The sequence below is a fragment of the Amblyraja radiata genome, chromosome 1, assembly GCF_010909765.2.
Source record: "Amblyraja radiata isolate CabotCenter1 chromosome 1, sAmbRad1.1.pri, whole genome shotgun sequence".
NCBI classification, from domain to species: Eukaryota; Metazoa; Chordata; class Chondrichthyes; order Rajiformes; family Rajidae; genus Amblyraja; species Amblyraja radiata.
In genome coordinates, this window is record NC_045956.1 from 73,142,835 (window position 1) to 73,161,867 (window position 19,033).

The 19,033-nt window shown below is 39.6% G+C and overlaps 1 protein-coding gene across 4 annotated transcripts in view; it reads right to left on the reverse strand.

The window, feature by feature from the left end:
• wdfy3 (WD repeat and FYVE domain containing 3) overlaps positions 1 to 19,033 on the reverse strand; it is a 280,679-nt gene that overhangs the window by 43,916 nt on the left and 217,730 nt on the right. For all 4 annotated transcript variants that reach the window (XM_033024126.1, XM_033024134.1, XM_033024105.1 and 1 more), the window contains 6 exons: positions 17,660 to 17,890; positions 13,971 to 14,139; positions 11,533 to 11,696; positions 6,281 to 6,429; positions 3,203 to 3,323; positions 955 to 1,040 (listed from right to left, as the gene is read on the reverse strand). In XM_033024126.1, the coding sequence (XP_032880017.1) occupies positions 955 to 1,040; positions 3,203 to 3,323; positions 6,281 to 6,429; positions 11,533 to 11,696; positions 13,971 to 14,139; positions 17,660 to 17,890 (920 nt within the window). The remainder of the gene's footprint in view (positions 1 to 954; positions 1,041 to 3,202; positions 3,324 to 6,280; positions 6,430 to 11,532; positions 11,697 to 13,970; positions 14,140 to 17,659; positions 17,891 to 19,033) is intronic.

Here is a 19,033-nt window from a genome sequence, read left to right on the forward strand (position 1 = left end):
GAAGTGGCTGGAGAGGTGGTGCGGGCTTGGGGTGGCATAGGCAGCCCAGCCTGGAAGGCGGTGTGATCTGGGGGTAGTGTCGGCGGCGAAGGCCGCTGTAAACAAATTCTGTTATAAAGAGGTCAGTAAACAAGAGGGTTTATTGTACTTCATATTACCTTGTGCATTAAATAAATAAATTATGTCTGCTTACAGAAATTGGACATACAGCAGTAAGGCTAATAATCAAAAAAGTATGAATTTACTTAATACAACTGGATAGAAGCAGTTGAATCACGGGGAAACAGTCTATTATTGGACAGGTAGTTCTATATTAATGCAATAGTAGCTTTCAAAGGAAATCTTTGTGTTATAGAAAATTGCATTATAAAGACAATTGCATCAATGAGGGAAAAAGGGTTAGGGGATAGAGTGTTTTAGACTCTCATTAATAGTTATGTTCCCCCCACAGGAATTTCAAATATAAAAGTATTTTCAATAGCAATATGTTTAATTTTGTTACTGCAAACTAAAAATACTCAAGACTGTATGTTACATTGTTTAATAGAGATTGTTGCACAAGTATTAATAGAAGTGATGGCTTATCAATTTCAACAGCCATTGGCGGTTAAGGTAGTAGCTGTGTTCAAGCAAACAAGTTATTTTTCTTGCCTACAGTTTCAAATCCAAGACTGCTTGTGTTTTCTGCTTGTCAATTTCCAAAATAGTTAATAAGTGGTTCTCCAGTTCCGATCAAAACTGCATTATAGCCAATCAGCCTACATTAATGCAAATGGTGTTCTTCCATTCATCACTCATGTTAAATCAAATTCATGTTATGGAAACATGCATTAAAGCAGAACTACTTACCTCAAATCTCATCTTAACCAACTTCACTAATCAAATTTCCATTTGAACTCAACCCTAACTATATAATTTTACATCCTAGATTTTGAACAAAACATTTCTTCCTACCTTTGGTACACTTTATTTCGAACTCCTTTTTGGAAGGCCAAGAGATAGTTTCGTCCATCACCAGAAAAAACCTCAACTGCAATAGGCTGAAAGACATTTGAGAGAATTAATATTAATTTGTACAGTTGTACAAGACATTGGTGTGGCCATATTTGGAGTATTGTGTTCAGCTGTGATCACCCTGTTATAACAAAGATGTTGTTAAACTGGAACGGGTGCAGAGATGATTTACGAGGAAGTTACCAGGACTCAAGGGGTTCAGCTGTAGGGAGAGGTTGAGCAGGCTGGGACTTTATGCCTTGGAGTGCAGGAGGATGAGGGGTGATTTTCATAAGATCATAAGTGATAGGAGCAGAGTTAGGCCATTTGGCCCAAAGGATCTTATAGAAATTCTTAAGGGATTGGACAAGCTGGGTGCAGGGAAAAAATTCCCAATGTTGGGGGAGTCCAGAACCAGGGGGCACAGTTTATGAATAAGGGGTAGGGCATTTAGAACTGAGATGAGAAAAAACTTTTTCAGCCAGAGAGATGTGAATCTGTGGAATTCTCTGCCACAAAAGGCAGTGGAGGCCAATTTACTGGATGTTTTCAAGAGAGAGTTATAGTTCTGAGGGCTAACGGAATCAAGGGATATGGGGAGAAAGCAGGAAAGGGGTACTGATTTTGGATGATCATATTGAATGGCGGTGCTGACATTGAAGTCCCAAATGGCCTACTTCTGCATCTATTTTCTATGTTTCTGTTTCCTCTGCCATTCAATCATGGCTGATCTATCTCTCTCTTCTAACCCCATTCTTCTGCCTCCCCATAATCTCTGACACCTGCACTAATGAAGAATCTATCTATCTCTGCCTTAAACATTTCCACTGACTTGGCCTCCACAGCCGTCTGTGGCAAAGAATTCCACAGATTCACCACCCTCTGTCTAAAGAAATTTATCCTCATCTTCCTAAATGAACGTTCATTAATTCTGTGCTATGACCACTAATCCTAGACTGTCCCACTAGTGGAAACATTCTCTCCACATCTACTCTATCCAAGCCTTTCACTATTCTGTATGTTTTAATGAGGTCCCCTCTCATTCTTCTAAACTCCAGCGAGTACAGGCCCAGTGCGTCCAACACTCATCACATGTTAATCTGCTCATTCATGAGATCATTCTTGTAAACTTCCTCTGGACCCTCTCCAGAACCAGCAAATCCTCAGATATGGTGCCCAAAATTGCTCACAATATTCCAAATGCGGTCTGACTAGCGCCTTATAGAGCCTTAGCAATACATCCCTGTTTTTGTATGCAAGCCCTCTTGAAATAAATGCTAGTATTGCATTTGCTTTCTTTACTACCGATTTAACTTGCAGATTAACTTTTTGGGGATTCTGCACCAACACTTCCAAGTCTTTTTGCACCTCCGATTTCTGGATTCTCTCCCCATTGTGAAAATAATAATCTATGCCTTTATTCCTAATATCAAAATGCATGACTTTGCTAAACTATATTCCATCTACCACTTCTCTGCCCACTCTCCTAACCTATCCAAATCCTTCTGCAGAGTCCCTGCTTTCTCTACACTACCTGCCCTTCTACCTATTTTCGTATCATCCGCAAACTTGGCCGCAAAGCCTTCAATCCCCCTCATCCAAATCATTAATATACACAAAGTGAAGTGCAGCGGCCCTAGCACCCAGACCTGCAGAACTCCACTAGTCACTGGCAGCCAACTAGAAAAAGCCCCCTTTATTGCCACTCTTTGCCTTCTGCCATCCAGCCAAGCTGATATCCATGCTAGTATATGCCCTCTGATACCACGGGCTGTCATCATCTTATAGAGGTGTATAAGATCATGAGGGGAAAAGATAGGGTGAATGAACAGAGCCTTTTTACCCAGAGTGGGGCAATCAAGAACCAGAGGATAGAGGTATGTGGTGAGGGGGAAAGGATTTAATAGAAACCTGAGAGACTACTTTTTTTACACAAAGAATGGTGTATATATGGAACAAGCTGCCAGAGGAAGTAGTTGAGGCAGGCACTACACAACATTTCAAAGACATTTGGACAGGTACATGGATAGGATAAGTTTAGAACGATATGGGCTAAATGCAGGCAGATGGGACTAGTGTACATGGAGCATGTCGGTTGGCGTGGGCAAGTTCGACTGAAGTCCTGTTTCCACGCTGTATGACTATAAGAATTTAATTAATAGTAGTAATCTTGATAGTTTTAACAAAATGAGTAAAATACTATCCATACCTGCAGCAGATACCGTCTCTTATGTACTTCCTTGATGTCCTCATAGGCAAATTTACTGCAAGTCCTCTTTAGCTGACTCTGCCCTTGCCGTGCACCTCTGGGAATAATAGGCTCATGCATGCTAAAAAAAACACCAGAGGAGAAATGTGCCAATACCATAATATAACTGAATTTCTAAATTAAAGATTTTTTTCCCATTTAGACCTGTATTATTAAAAACTAATTACACCAGCAAAAGTAACACTTCATAAATATTTTATTGAGCTGCAGATGATGATTCCTAAAAGTTTTGTTCTGTCAATTAATTTAGATTCTACTAATATTCCTCAACTCAATTAATGTCTGCAGATGGCATTACAATAGCCAGAACAGAATATCAATGATACAAATGAAATCTGGCTTAGTTGTACTAAATATACAACCATGGTCAATATCTAGTTAACAGCAGCTATTTAAGTTCATACAAAAATATACTTGTTAGTGTCAATTATTGGTTGGCAGAGAGCATTGCAGGACCATACCTTAACCTCAATCAATGAGTGCAGAGCATAGGTAAAACACAGAATATAGAATACCAATATATATATATATATATATATATATAATTATATTGTCCTATGAGCAGAGGTTAATTAGACTGGGTCTTTACTGTGCAAAAAACAGTGCTGAAGGAACTTAGTCGGTCAGGCAGCATTCGTGGAGGGAAATGGACACTGGAGTCGGAATCCTTCTACAAGAACTTCTGTGTCTACATTGCCCTGATTTTAGACGAATGAAAGATGATGTCCTTGAAAGGAACAAAGTTCTTATGAGGCTCGACAGGTTAGGTGTATACGGATGATGTTTCCCTTAGCTGAGCTGTCTAGAGCCATGAGACACAGTGTAAGGAAAGGGCTAGGATGCAACATGTTGAGTAGTGATTCCTTGGATGGAAAAGTTTAATGGGATAGCATTGGAAATAGAGGGGACCTAGAGAATGGCCACAGAGATATAGTTTAATTACTGGAAAAGGAGGAATGGGAGCATTAACTAGTAACATTGAGTGAATATCCTGCAGCAGCTGGTGCAATGGCATTTCGCAGACAGGTATGTTTTGATGTAATCTGCTATTAATTCATGTATTTTGCCATGAATTGTTACCGTGAAATGGTGCTGATGGGGAAGCATATAACTCAGCCTGGGGAGCATCGAGCGGTTGGGACTTTGCCCTCAAGACTGTGTCGCAAATGGTACCAAGGGAAACTTGCGAGCCGTGTTGCGGACGCAGCCGCCTGCCAACGGGCGTTGCTTGGAACAGCTGCTTTGTCCACAATAAAACTTGCATTGATTAACACCTTGTTTGTGTGGTCTCCGATTCCAAAACCAAATAGTCACAGTCAAAAGTACTGAGATAAATGTTTTGCATGTGGCATTACACACGGTCATATAGTAAGAGCGGTGGGAAGAAATTTCTAAATCTAGAGGTCATTGAATGTTTGGAATTCTGTGGAGGTCCAGTCGCTGAGTATATTGAAGACAGAGATTGATAGATTTTTAACTAAGGGAATCAAAAGATATGTAGTTAGTCCAATTAATTGGCTCTTTGCAAAGATCATCTGTGATCTTACTAAGTGACACAGCAGGCATGAGGTGTGAAAGGCCACCTAATGCTCCATTTTTTTAAATGCTTCTGCGATGTCCAAATTAAGTGTATGTGGTGTAAAACACAGCAAGAGGAAGGATAAAACAAATAGATCTCCAAAAACTTTAAAAATATACAATTTCATCTCACATGCCCAGTCCAGATAACCAAACAAAGTTGACCAACTGCTGCAGAAGAACAGACAATGCCACCATTAAGATATCATTCCAAGATAGTTCTGATGTAAGCCCATGATTTATGAAAATAAATGACAAGTCCTGTGTGATCACTGAAGTTGGAGGTAACACCAACAATATTTACTTGCATTGGAAGAGAATAAGAAAATATTCCTGCATTAAATTTCTACTTTTGACATGAAGTGTATCGTGGTTAATTTAAAATAAATTTAGAATTGCAGCTAAAAGACAAAAAGGGGGGTAACATCAATGTTCAACAGTAAAGTTTTCTAGGAGCAAACTGTCGACACTTTCTAAGCCCACTCCTGCTTTCCAGAGCACAGGGCTTTTTTGGTCATAGATCTATGACAGCCATTATGGTATCTATGACAGCCATACAGCCTTTAGGTAAAACAGGCTGTCAAAGTAGTCAAACATTTTGAATGTTCAAAAACTCAAACAAATAATATTCATTAATTAAAAAATAAATTCCACAAAACATACTTTTCAATTCTTCCTCTCCAATAAAATGAAACATCACTGAGTTTGTAAAGACTGCCTTGTTTAAGTGCTGGACCTTGCAAGTTGGGCCCTATGATATGCCCAGCAGAATTACAGTGCAATGAATTATTTTTTTTCAAAACATTTTTTTGGTTTGTCAATTCCAAAGTAACTCATATGGTTCTTCTGCCCCTGATCACAACTGCATTATAATCAATTTGGCCCACATATTGCAAATTATCTTCCCTAATTCATCACTCATGTTCCATTCAATGTGTATTACAGAAACATGCGTCACAGCAGCACTATCTGTAGTTTTATGATAAATAGAATATTGATCTTAGAGTGCTCTAAATGAGCAATGACATTAAAAATTAGTAAACTTGTCAATAATCCAAGATGGTCCTGTAGTTTCTAGTAATTAAAACATAATCTCCCAGTTGCTGCAATGAAAATTCACAAATAAATCATTAAGTTTTTCCCCGTTTTTTGGAGATGAGGTATAAGATGCTTTTCTGGATGAAGCAGTTATCAGTCACATATTAAAACCTTCAGGAATACTCAGGAATCACAATTCCACTGTGTTCAACAGGTAACCAGTAGAACTTTCCTGGGAGCCACAGATGAGAAATGCTAAATAACATTACCATGTCAAAGAGAGTTAAAATGGGCATTATCCATTTGAGAGGCATTTCCAGTTAGGTGGATTAAACTATTTTTATGATTACTGTTAAATGTTTTCACTGAAGATTGAGTTAACATACAAAACAAAATACTCACTTTGGAGTCAGTGTCTCAATGTCACGGATTTCTCTGGTGGCAGTCATTGTGAAACCATCAATCACGTAGAAATGTTCTTTCCCAAACAAGAGGAGCCCTTCACTGGTGTCCAGCCCTTGTACTCGAGCACATCGATACATATGTTGAATCTAAAACAAACCTGAAACTTAGTCATCTGATGACATTATTGATTGTCTCTTGATAAATGCACACTGGCAACATTGGAACATTATTGGTATACTGAAGCTTTTAAAAGTGGTGTTTATCTAATCATTATGCACAATTTCCATCTTTCCACAAATCATTCCCTACTTCCGGAAAGATCCCGATTTGTTTTTCTCGTGGATTTTCAGCACTGGCAGTAATCTACAATTAACAATATAATGCTTTACACAGATAAAATGGGAACGTTAATTTCATCAACAAAAATGTGCTTGAACAGGGTCAGGAAATCTTGGTTCTCAGGTAATGAAACAAAAATGTATGATTAATTGAAGCAATGAGCTGTTCCAGGGCTTTCAACTACCATTGGTAAATGTTTTTTGTTCTCTCTGGTTGAACTACCCATCTGATTAATATGCATAAACTAATTACATACAGACCATATTCAAAAGCGTTGTAAGCTCCAGGTGTCACGTGAGAGAACATTCCAGAGATGGAAATGGAAATGTTCCAGATAATCATATTGAAAAATTGACAGCTAGTGCTAGTGATGCATACTTTCACTGAGAACTCACGACTGAACCTATCCTGTTTTCAACAGAAACAAAGCGAAATGTGCTAACAATTTTAAATGTTTAAGAAGGAACTGCAGATGCTGGAAAATCGAAGGTACACAAAAATGCTGGAGAAACTCAGCGGGTGCAGCAGCATCTAGAAGCGAAGGAAATAGGCATTGATCAATGTTGATAAATGTTGAACAAAGGGAAATATCTTTTTAATTTATATTAGTTTGGTCAGTATACAAGATCTTTTTGAGTGTTGTTTATATTGACCCATATTTCAAGGTTCATTCAGTTGTTCTATTCTTATCTTTAGCTCTAACATTTGATGATCAATTCCCTTTTGCTCCCTTTAATCAGTGCTCCCTTAACAGTCATATTTCTCTGATGGAAACTATGTGAAAGATTTATGTAGTTTCCTTTGCATTGCATTGAATTATTGCATTCCATGTGTTTAAAGCAGCAACGTGTTCCCTTGGTTATAAAGGAGTCATTAAATAAAGCTTCATTCTAAAGCTGTATACAGATTGTGTCACTGATAATAATTCATCTATTATTCAATTCAAAATGATACAAAAGGTTTTATTTTACAGACACTCATGGCAACATGGAGAGTAATTTACACGTCGACCTTGCAAGAAATTATTTGCATCTTAGATTCTGACCTTCAATCAGTTAATATCATTTTTCCGCAATTAGATCTTTTGACATTCCCAGGTTTTTTCTGTGTGTTTTATGGCAATCTACTTAAAATAAAATACTCCGACCAAAATATTTTACTTTTGACACATTGGTTAATTCAAAATTATTTAAATTTGCAGTTAAAAGACAAAAAATAATTATTTCAATTTTCAACAGTAGAATTTGCTAGTAGCAAAGTGCTACAATTGCTGAACCCACTCTTACTCTGGGTATTTATGGTAATGAATCCTAGAATTGTCCATCCTATTCTGTTACTTATCTTTGCAATCAATTCATCTGCAAGGGCCTATGGAGATGATAATTAGGAAAATACTGCTAACTTCATAACCACCCTTTTCATCTGTGCAGGAACTACAGGACAATCAAATGTGAGCTGATAGTGAGGGAAAGAGTAACAAACTCAGAGAATATAATGTTAAAAGTGAAAATATTGTTACGGGGTTGAGAAAAGACGGTTAAGTGGTGAATCATGTAGAATTATCAGGGGGAGTAAATCCAGGTCACAAGGCACAGATTTTTAACTACATTTTAAAATATCGGGCCACATCTTGCCAACTGGGTCCTCCTACTTAGAAATATCATTCTACCACTGACCCGATACCAATATGAGAATGTCCTCACTGACCCGAAGCATCCAGGATTAGTGAGAGCCAGACCAGAAATCTCCCCTTGACAACCTGCAAAGCCCACCAGCACACAAAATTGCTGGGGAAACTCAGCGGGTGCAGCAGCATCTATGGAGCGAAGGAAATAGGCGACGTTTCGGGCCGAAACCCTTCTTCAGACTGATAGGGGGTGGGGAAAGAAAGAAGGACAAAGGGAGGAGGAGGAGGAGCCCGAGGGCGGGCGGATGGGAGGGTGGGAGGAGACAGCTAGAGGGTGAAGGAAGGGGAGGAGACAGCACGGGCTAGCCAAATTGGGAGAATTCAATGTTGATGCCATAGGGACGCAAGGACCCCAGACGGAATATGAGGTGCTGTTCCTCCAATTTCCGCTGTTGCTCACTCTGGCAATGGAGGAGACCCAGGACAGAGAGGTCGGATTGGGAATGGGAGGGGGAGTTGAAGTGCTGAGCCACCGGGAGGTCAGGTAGGTTATTGCGGACTGAGCGGAGGTGTTCGGCGAAACGGTCGCCCAACCTACGCTTGGTCTCACCGATGTAAATCAGCTGACATCTAGAGCAGCGGATGCAGTAGATGAGGTTGGAGGAGATACAGGTGAACCTTTGTCGCACCTGGAACGACTGCTTGGGACCTTGAATGGAGTCGAGGGGGGAGGTGAAGGGACAGGTGTTGCATTTCTTGCGGTTGCAACGGAAAGTGCCCGGGGAGGGGGTGGTGCGGGAGGGAAGGGAAGAATTGAAGAGGGAGTTGCGGAGGGAGCGGTCTTTGCGGAAGGCAGACATGGGGGGAGATGGGAAGATGTGGCGAGTGGTGGGGTCACGTTGGAGGTGGCGGAAATGGCGGAGGATTATGTGTTGTATTTGCCGGCTGGTGGGGTGAAAGGTGAGGACCAGAGGGACTCTGCCCTTGTTGCGTGTGCGGGGATGGGGAGAGAGAGCAGTGTTACGGGGTATGGATGAGACCCTGGTGTGAGCCTCATCTATGGTGGCGGAGGGGAATCCCCGTTCCCTGAAGAACGAGGACATTTCCGATGCCCTGGTATGAAATGTCTCATCCTGGGAACAGATGCGGCGTAGGCGGAGGAATTGGGAGTAGGGGATGGAGTCTTTACAGGGGGCAGGGTGGGAAGACGTGTAGTCCAGATAGCCATGTGAGTCAGTGGGTTTATAATGTATGTCGGTCAGGAGTCTGTCCCCTGCGATGGAGATGGTGAGGTCAAGGAATGGTAGGGAAGTGTCTGAAATCGTCCAGGTGTATTGGAGTGCCGGATGGAAGTTGGTGGTGAAGTGGATGAAGTCAGTCAGTTGTGTGTGGGTGCAGGAGGTGGCACCAAAGCAGTCGTCAATGTAGCGGAGGTAGAGGTCGGGGATGGGGCCCTGGTACGCATCGAACAAGGATTGTTCAACGTACCCGACAAAGAGGCAGGCGTAGCTGGGGCCCATGCGTGTGCCCATAGCTACGCCTTGTGTTTGGAGGAAATGGGAGGAGTCAAATGTAAAGTTATTGAGGGTGAGGACCAACTCCGCTAAGCGGAGGAGAGTGTCAGTGGCTGGGTATAGGTTGCTCCTCTGGTCGAGGAAGAACCGGAGGGCTCTGAGGCCATCCTGGTGGGGGATGGACATTTGCCAACCACAGAAGCTTTCAAGGATTTCTAACTGAACTGATTTCCCTTTCTACTCTTTATCCACAGCTCTACTTTACTTACTGATGTCAGATGATGATTCTTTGATGTAATCATGGGAATCTTAACAAAACATCAGTTTCAAAGCAAATGAGCAGATTCTACCTTTGACCACTTTTCAATGCAAGTCCCACATATTGTTTAGGGGAGAACCTGAACTATCTATAACTATGATTAGAGGAGAACCTGAACTATCAGGACAGCTCTAAAAAATATTTTCCATTTGAAAACCACTTACATGTTAAATACATTGTCCTTCAAAGACACACCATTTAAAAAACACATTTAAACCTCAACTAATTTGCAAAAAAATCAAGGTATTTTATAGCACTTGGATTGTAAATGAATTGTAAATGAATTCAAACAAATCGCTGTAATTTGGCTGAATAGGCTGTCTGTGGAGAATGGCCAAATCACTGACAGCTTCAGAATCTGTGCATGTCCAGAAATCCCAAAGTCACTTTCAGATGTAGAGTAATAATGATAAATTACAGGAGATTCAAAATTATTACCACTGCAAAATTTAGGGTACTGCATAATCAACGATGAGTCTCACCCCAGTCACTCCTTCTCCCCTTTCCCATCAGGCAAGAGATACAAAAGTGTGAAAACGCATACCTCCAGATTCAGTGATAGTTTCTTCCAAGCTGTTATCAGGCAACTGAACCACCCTGTCACCAACTAGAGAGTGGGCCTGATCTACCATCTACCTCATTGGAGACCCTCGGACAATGTTTAATCAGATTTTACCTTGCACTAAACATTATTCCCTTTATCCTGTATCTGTACAGTGGACGGCTGATTATAATCATGAATCGTTCTTTTGTTGACTAGAGCTAACAAAAAATCCTTTCACTGTACCTCAGTACATGCGACAATAAACTAAACTACTAATTTAAAAAACGTTGAAGTAATTTCTTCATATCATATGGTCAAAGGAAAATTCTCTTGCAAATTTACATCACCAACATTAAACCTGTCATTTGAAATATATTTGCTCCATTACCAGTGGATCTATTTTGCTAGGGACTCAAAGGTGATCTGTGATTTATTTGGCAGTGGTACTCTCACTCTAATCCAAATCATCTTCCTTAACATTAAACAGCAGTTATATCAATCTGGAGCACACAGGATTAAAATCTTACTCTTCAGTTACCGAACTTTTAATTTACTCAAAAAGAGACACAAAGTTTGGAGCAATTCAGGTCCAAAAAGGACAGCAACCCTGGAGAACATGAATAGGCAACATTTCGGGTCGGGACCTTCTTCAGACATGAAACGTCGCCTATCCATGTTCTCTAGGGATGCTGTCTGCCCCGCTGAGTTACTCTAGCACTTTCTGTATTTCAATTTACTAATTTATTTTCTATTTTACCCACAAAACTGGAATATTGAGCAGCCTTTTAGACAATGTTTTTGGTATTTAAAAAAAGAAAAATATCTCTTCTAGGTTAACCTTCTTTAAAATTCAGTTAGTTCAAGCTTTTTCCCCTGTAAAAAAAAGATATTAATTAGTTGATGTACCTTTTCTCCTTCTTCTAATAATCGCACCAGTGTTTGGTTATCAGTCTTCTCCTCCTCTTCCACTGAACTTCCTTCTGAAGCTTGGTCAAGGAAAGGTTCTGTGTTGTCGTCATCTCCACCATCAGGGGCAGAACGTGAACGCTTTAAAGGTGGCTTCACAATCCCTACACAATTATAGTTCGTGTTAATTTTCAAAATTAATTAAAATACACACATCTTACAAGATTGCCTCAAGAAAGAATCATACTAATTTCTTTAATTTTATTAAAACCACCCAAGTGGATATAATTAGTACACTGTGGTAATAATGCTTGATTATTTCTAACAAACTTAATCACCTTGCTGCATGGGGTCACTAATATCTCAAATTAATTTTTCCTTAAAACATTTCTGGGTCACCTTTTTGCTGCAGGTTATGATAGTAATGTCTGTGAAGCTGTCCAGATTGCTATGCTCTTTTATCATGCTGAGGATACCAACTGAATGTTTTGAAGAAGCGACTGAAATAGTAAACAGGGGATTGTACTTGATGTTATTTGACTCGCCTTCAAATCCAACAAAAGGATTTTTAACAAAAGCTGAAACTCACACAATTTAAGGGAAATTATCGACCCAGCTTGGGTAAAGGCTGAGCTGCATTATACGTAAAAGGACAGATACTTGCATTGGCAGAATATAGTTAATGGCATTCGTGCCTGCAACCATTCATATTTAATTAAATACTTAGAGAGAATGATGGAAGGACACATTTCCAGTTTTGTTGAAGGTATAAAGATAACCAGCCTTGCATTCAGTGTCGATGAAAGTATAAATATAAGATTACTGACTCAAATGAATAGAAACCCCACCCAATAATAATGGGTTTCAGTAAAGGTGAAGGTAGTTAGCCACTTTAGTCCTACAAAGGATAGAAATTGTTGAAATCCAGAAGCAACAGAGGTTTCAAAGGATTGGGGTCCTTAAATAGTGATTATTTACATCATGAGCAGAAAATAATCTGCCGGGATAATGGAATGCTGACAGACGCAAGCACAAAGATTCAAGTGCTATTGACCACATTTATAGTACCATAGACTGTTCTGTGCAATACGCCAAAAAGAAGAATTTGGATGGGAAGCCACACAAAAAATACAAATTTGACATATGCACCAAATATCAAATAATAAGTCATAGTACAGAAATTACTGTAGAAAAGAACAGCAGATGCTGGTTTAAATCGAAGGTAGACACAAAATGCTGGAGTAACTCAGCGGGACAGGCAGCATCTCTGGAGAGATGGAATGGATGACGTTTCGGGTCAAGTCGGAAGAAGGATCTCGACCGAAAATATCACCCATTCCTTTCTCTCCAAAGATGCTGCCTGCCCCGCTGAGTTACTCCAGCATTTTGTGTCTACCTTACATAAATTAGTCATATTCCTTGGAATTTAGATAGTTAAAGAGATATTTAATAAATCATCATCACATTATTCAACAGGATTGGTTGATTAGAGTGAAATTATTTCCACTATATGTGGTGTTCTGAACTAGGGAACATCGTCTAAAATCAGGAGTGAACTTTGAAAACACATCTGCAGCAAAAGATGGTTGAAATTTGGATCTCTTCTGCAAATAGCCAATGATGCTAGTGGAACCATTAATTTCAAATCTGGTATTGGCATATATTTGATAACTAAAGTAATGTGATGCGGGGAAAAAACAAAATACAGGAGACTAGGTCATAAATCAACCATCTCATTCAACCGCAAAACAAGATCAGTAGCTAAATAGGCTACTAATTCAGGTGTTTTCTTAAACTTAAATCTTTCTATACACCTAGTCATAACAGTTGTAGGTAAAAAACATGTACAGTAAACCCTCATTATAACAGACCATGGTGTCCATGTGGAGCCAACTTTTTAGAAGCCTGACAACTTTTAATAAGCCTGAGATACACAGCTGTGAATTTCGGCGGACATTTAACATTACCGGTCGGTTATCCCTGGTTCTGGAAACTCCTGCTTATGTTTTTTTCCCCCCAATGAGCCAATGAAAATGATCGGTCAGCAAAGGTGATTAACTAAAACTACCAATGACTACCTCGACTACCTACAATTACATGGCGACCCCACGACAACTGCACCTACGACTACAGGATTATCAATTATCTCCATGGTGATCAATTTTTGGTCGCAATGTTTTTTTCAACATGTTGAAAAATTTGCTGCGACCATACTGAGAGTAGTTCCCAGAGTGCGGGAACTCCTCGCGACCATGAAGCGAGCGCAGAGTCTCTTGCACTCACCTAAAAAGTCACCTATGTGGGACAGGCTCATCACAAAGAAAATTATGAAATTACAACATCTAAAAGATGTTAATTTACAATTACTGGAACTAAAGTCAAGATGCATATCAGTTGCTAGACAATAATGCAGCTTTAGATAATATAAAATTATTTACCTTTGACTCTTGCAATAGTGTCCTCTCCATGCTCTGGTTCATGCTGGGTGGTTTCACCCTCTGAACTCTCTTCAATTGTATCTGTACACATGGTTGGATTTCCAGCAGACAGGCGTATGTAGTATTCTTTACTGTCATAGCTTATAGCTCTACGGTAGCGAGTAGGTTTCTGAAAAAGCAAAACACAGAGTGTGTTTCCGAGTAACACCTGATTGTCTACCTTGTCCTGAGCTTATTTATGAGATATCACGAGATAGCAGATGACAAACATAAAAGCTGTTTTCAGTAGCCAGGCATGTTTATTATGTGCGCAATAGAAAATCATCTGCAAAATCACATAACCAGAACCACTATGTGTTGAAGTCTTCTTTGATAAACATGCTTTAGAAAAATATGCTTTACTTTGTGAAACTACAATCAACAATGAAGTTTAAAAGGTATGATTTTGAAATTGGTAAATATGTAGCTTTTTTAAAAATAATCTAAAAATGTATCTGTTTTGTCAGGGACTGGATGAAGGAAAAGAGGAAACATAGAAATTAGGTGCAGGAGTAGGCCATTCGGCCCTTCGAGCCTGCACCGCCATTCAATATGATCATGGCTGATCATCCAACTCAGTATCCCGTACCTGCCTTCTCTCCATACCCTTTGATCCCCTTAGCCACAAGGGCCACATCTAACTCCCTCTTAAATATAGCCAATGAACTGGCCTCGACTACCCTCTGTGGCAGAGAGTTCCAGAGATTCACCACTCTCTATGTGAAAAAAGTTCTTCTCATCTCGGTTTTAAAGGATTTCCCCCTTATCCTTAAGCTGTGACCCCTTGTCCTGGACTTCCCCAACATCTGGAGCAATCTTCCTGCATCTAGCCTGTCCAACCCCTTAAGAATTTTGTAAGTTTCTATAAGATCCCCTCTCAATCTCCTAAATTCTAGAGAGTATAAACCAAGTCTATCCAGTCTTTCTTCATAAGACAGTCCTGACATCCCAGGAATCAGTCTGGTGAACCTTCTCTGCACTCCCTCTATGGCAATAATGTCCTTCCTCAGATTTGGAGACCAAAACTGTACGCAATACTCCAGGTGTGGTCTCACCAAGACCCTGTACAACTGCAGTAGAACCTCCCTGCTCCTATACTCAAATCCTTTTGCTATGAAAGCTAACATACCATTCGCTTTCTTCACTGCCTGCTGCACCTGCATGCCTACTTTCAATGACTGGTGTACCATGACACCCAGGTCTCGCTGCATCTCCCCTTTTCCTAGTCGGCCACCATTTAGATAATAGTCTGCTTTCCTGTTTTTGCCACCAAAATGGATAACCTCACATTTATCCACATTATACTGCATCTGCCAAACATTTGCCCACTCACCCAGCCTATCCAAGTCACCTTGCAGTCTCCTAGCATCCTCCTCACAGCTAACACTGCCCCCCAGCTTAGTGTCATCCGCAAACTTGAAGATATTGCCTTCAATTCCCTCATCCAGATCATTAATATATATTGTAAATAGCTGGGGTCCCAGCACTGAGCCTTGCGGTACCCCACTAGTCACTGCCTGCCATTGTGAAAAGGACCCGTTTGCTCCTACTCTTTGTAGGAAGGGAGATTATCGAAGTCAAATTACAGTTCCACACTTAGCTTGAAACAATGTAGCTTAAGTCATAAGCCCACAAAAACAGCAGTGATGTTACTTCCAGTGAGACTTAGCCCAATAAAGCCTATTAGTGTGCAGTTTAGAACAGTCTACAAAGATCTATTTTGGTGACGGGTGTAAAATAAACAAATCCTGGCGTGAAGGGTGAATCATCATCTTGTAGCTCAAAAAATGTACCACAAGAAGCCAATCATTTAGATGTGCTTTAGTGCCCATCATGCAGGTCCATTCAATGTCAATTTTCAATGGCAAAGCAACCACTGTTATTCTTCTTTACCTTTTCAGAAACTATCCTGCCATCATCAAACCAAGGCATCTCGGATACTTTAATAGTAGTGACATACTAAAATAAGGTGTTGAGAATACAGGAAATACTAATCAGATTTTCAGCATCACAAAGCAGCACTGAAGTAATTAACATTAGGTAGATAATGCATAATGTTTACAAAGCAGGTAGGTGGCAGCAAAGTTTCAAACATCTTTGAAAATTAATTAGATTACTTCAAATGTAGCAATTTACATTACAGAGTAGTAGCTGAAAATCTAACATGTTTAGAGCATGTAATATTTTAAATGATAACCCAGTTACCTTTGCTATGCTATATAAACCTCAGCTTTATACCCTTTCACCACCTTTGCTGCCAAATTCCTTCCAGCTGTTTCACGGACCAAAACTGACTCATTTTCTTTTTTTTTGTTTTCTGTTTCCATCTCACAGCATAGGTCAACAAGCAACATACACATCCACAGAGTATCTGCCATCTTGACTACACCTTTTTGTTTCCTCAAATGACTTTATTCTCTTCTCAGTTTTATGTATCTGTATGTGCGCCAATGACAATATTGTCCACACTGTGCTTCAGATGTCTTGCTTTTTTCTTCACCGTGTTTTCCCTCCATTTTAGTTAATAGGATTGTCAACCTCTTCTCCTCCCAGCCCGAACAAGGATGGACTTCCTCTTGTCCTCATCTAACCATCAGCCTCCCCATTCAAAAGATCATCTTCCATAATTTCTGCAACCTTCAACAGCCTACCATCACTAAATACATATTCCCTTCTTCTCAGCACATTGAAGAAACTGTTCCTTCCATGCTCTTCCACCTCTGCCAACAACCACTCCCCTTTGCATATAGTGCACGTGTGGGTTTCTTTATGCTGGAGAAACCAAAAGTCGATTGGGTGACTGCTTTACATGACCTACATTCAGTGCAAGTTCAACCCATAATCTTCTGATGCTAGCTATCAACTGAGCTACAACTGACACCTTTAAGCACATTACTCTTACATAACTTCACGTACAAAATAACTTTATTTTAACATTTTCAAGCGAGTTAATAATTGTTCTTAAAGCCTTGGAAAAATAAACAAAATTAATTCTGTATAAAACTGCATGGACCTAATTTTAATACCAAGATCATGAAAAATCAAATTGATTACTCTATATTTAGTCTCTCCATTTTCCCTTTCCTGGAATAAGCTATTGATTAAGAGAGTTAGAAATATTATTCCACTGCAAAGTACAAAGTACAATGAGGAAAAAACAAAGATTCTTCTGGATACAAGAACACAGATTTACATTTTATTGCCACCAACACAGAATAAGAAACCACGAAAACCACATAAATTATCTGCACAATTATCCGTCCTGACCTCAGCCAGAGTTTAAAAAAGTGCACATTCCTACAAATTGTAATTTAAATATCGTAATTAGTTGATAATTTTGTCAATAAAGTATATAATTCCACAAAACTAAAATCAGTTGCAGAGCAAAGTAACTTGAATAATTTATTTAAAGTAAAATATTTACATAATTCGATAATATTTAGGAAATCAGGATATTTTATCAGACACTTTATTTTAATTACTTTAATGCGATACAAGACCAACGGTTTAAACATTTTCTTGATCACATAAATTTCTTCATTATTCATGTCTTGAAAATACTAAACCAAAGTAATGCACTGCATAAAACTAGATTTTCAGCATCATGTTATCTCACATGACTTTTTAGCAACAGCTTCTGCAATACTTACCAGGAGACTGGTCGATTCCGGCTCGTTTTCTGGTACATAGGGATAATGTATATAAAACATGTCATTTCGCACCATCTTCTTTCTCATTCGGCAGGGACCTTCTGGCATTTCCAACATCCATTTATCAAGATATGATCCAATTGGAGGCCCCCATAAGCCCCTCTCTCGCAATAGTTCATACTCTATCTGAGCCCATTCTTCAGTCACGTACTTCAGGACATTTTGCTGTCGCTGCAAAGTCACAAACGTAATTATTTAATTGTTAATTATTGTTGGTAGGGGGAATGCAAATGTGTCTATAAGGTCCCACACCTGTCTACGTATGGTCCCACAGTTGAGAGTGCATGTCAGACTGTGAAATGTGAAACTATGCGTGTCACCAGAAAGAGGAATCCAGGCGAAACATCTTACAATATACTTGGTGCCACCCTTGAAGAATCCAAACAAACCAAGTATCTTGGCATCAAATTGCAGAATGATCTGCGTTGGAATGGTCAGACTCCTCATGCAACGGTGAAAGCAACAGGCGTCCTAAACTTTCTGAGGCGCAACTTTCATCATTGTTTAACTTCTGTCAAGGAGAAGCTATACTTCACCCTCGTTAGACCTCATTTGGACTACGCAGTTGCAGCATGGGACCCATACACAAACAAAAACATTTCTTCCATCGAACGTGTCCAAAGACAGGCAGCTCGATTTGTTACTAACACCTATGAGAGAGAAGCGAGTGTCACCAAACTTCTGAAATTTTCTGGGGTGGAACCCTCTCCAAGACAGACGTGAAGCTCACCGTTTGACCTGTTTTTACAAAATGTTAAATGGTCAGCTCGACATAGACCACAAGACCTACACCAAACCCAAACCAATTAGGAGCAGACGTGGGCATTCGATCCAATTTGTGATCCCAGCTACAAAGACAGATGTATACAGCAATTTGTTCTTCCCCCGCACAATTAAAGCATGGACTAATCTCCACCCAACTATAGTTACCCAACCAGATGCAACTAAATTTAAAGTAGCTCTTTCTTCCCAATAACCCTTTCTGGCTTAAGCCCTCCCTTCACCACCTCCAGTTTAAATTCCATTTGGAATATTTTGGAGGACCAAGAAACCAAGAACCAAGATGGATATCAGTATGCTAAAATATAAAAAGTTAGCCCAATACCAAATAAATATAAAACATGCATCTATTGCCTGTCTGTGATAATCTAGATTTAACAGCATAATTTAAACAAATCTGAACACTTTCATCTGATCCAAAGGTGATTGTCATGCTTAAATAAGTTTGTATCAACAATAAATGTTAACTAATATAACCAGAGCAAGTCCGAAACCAATGTAGATGTCTGTACCACAGATATATATCAGCTATAT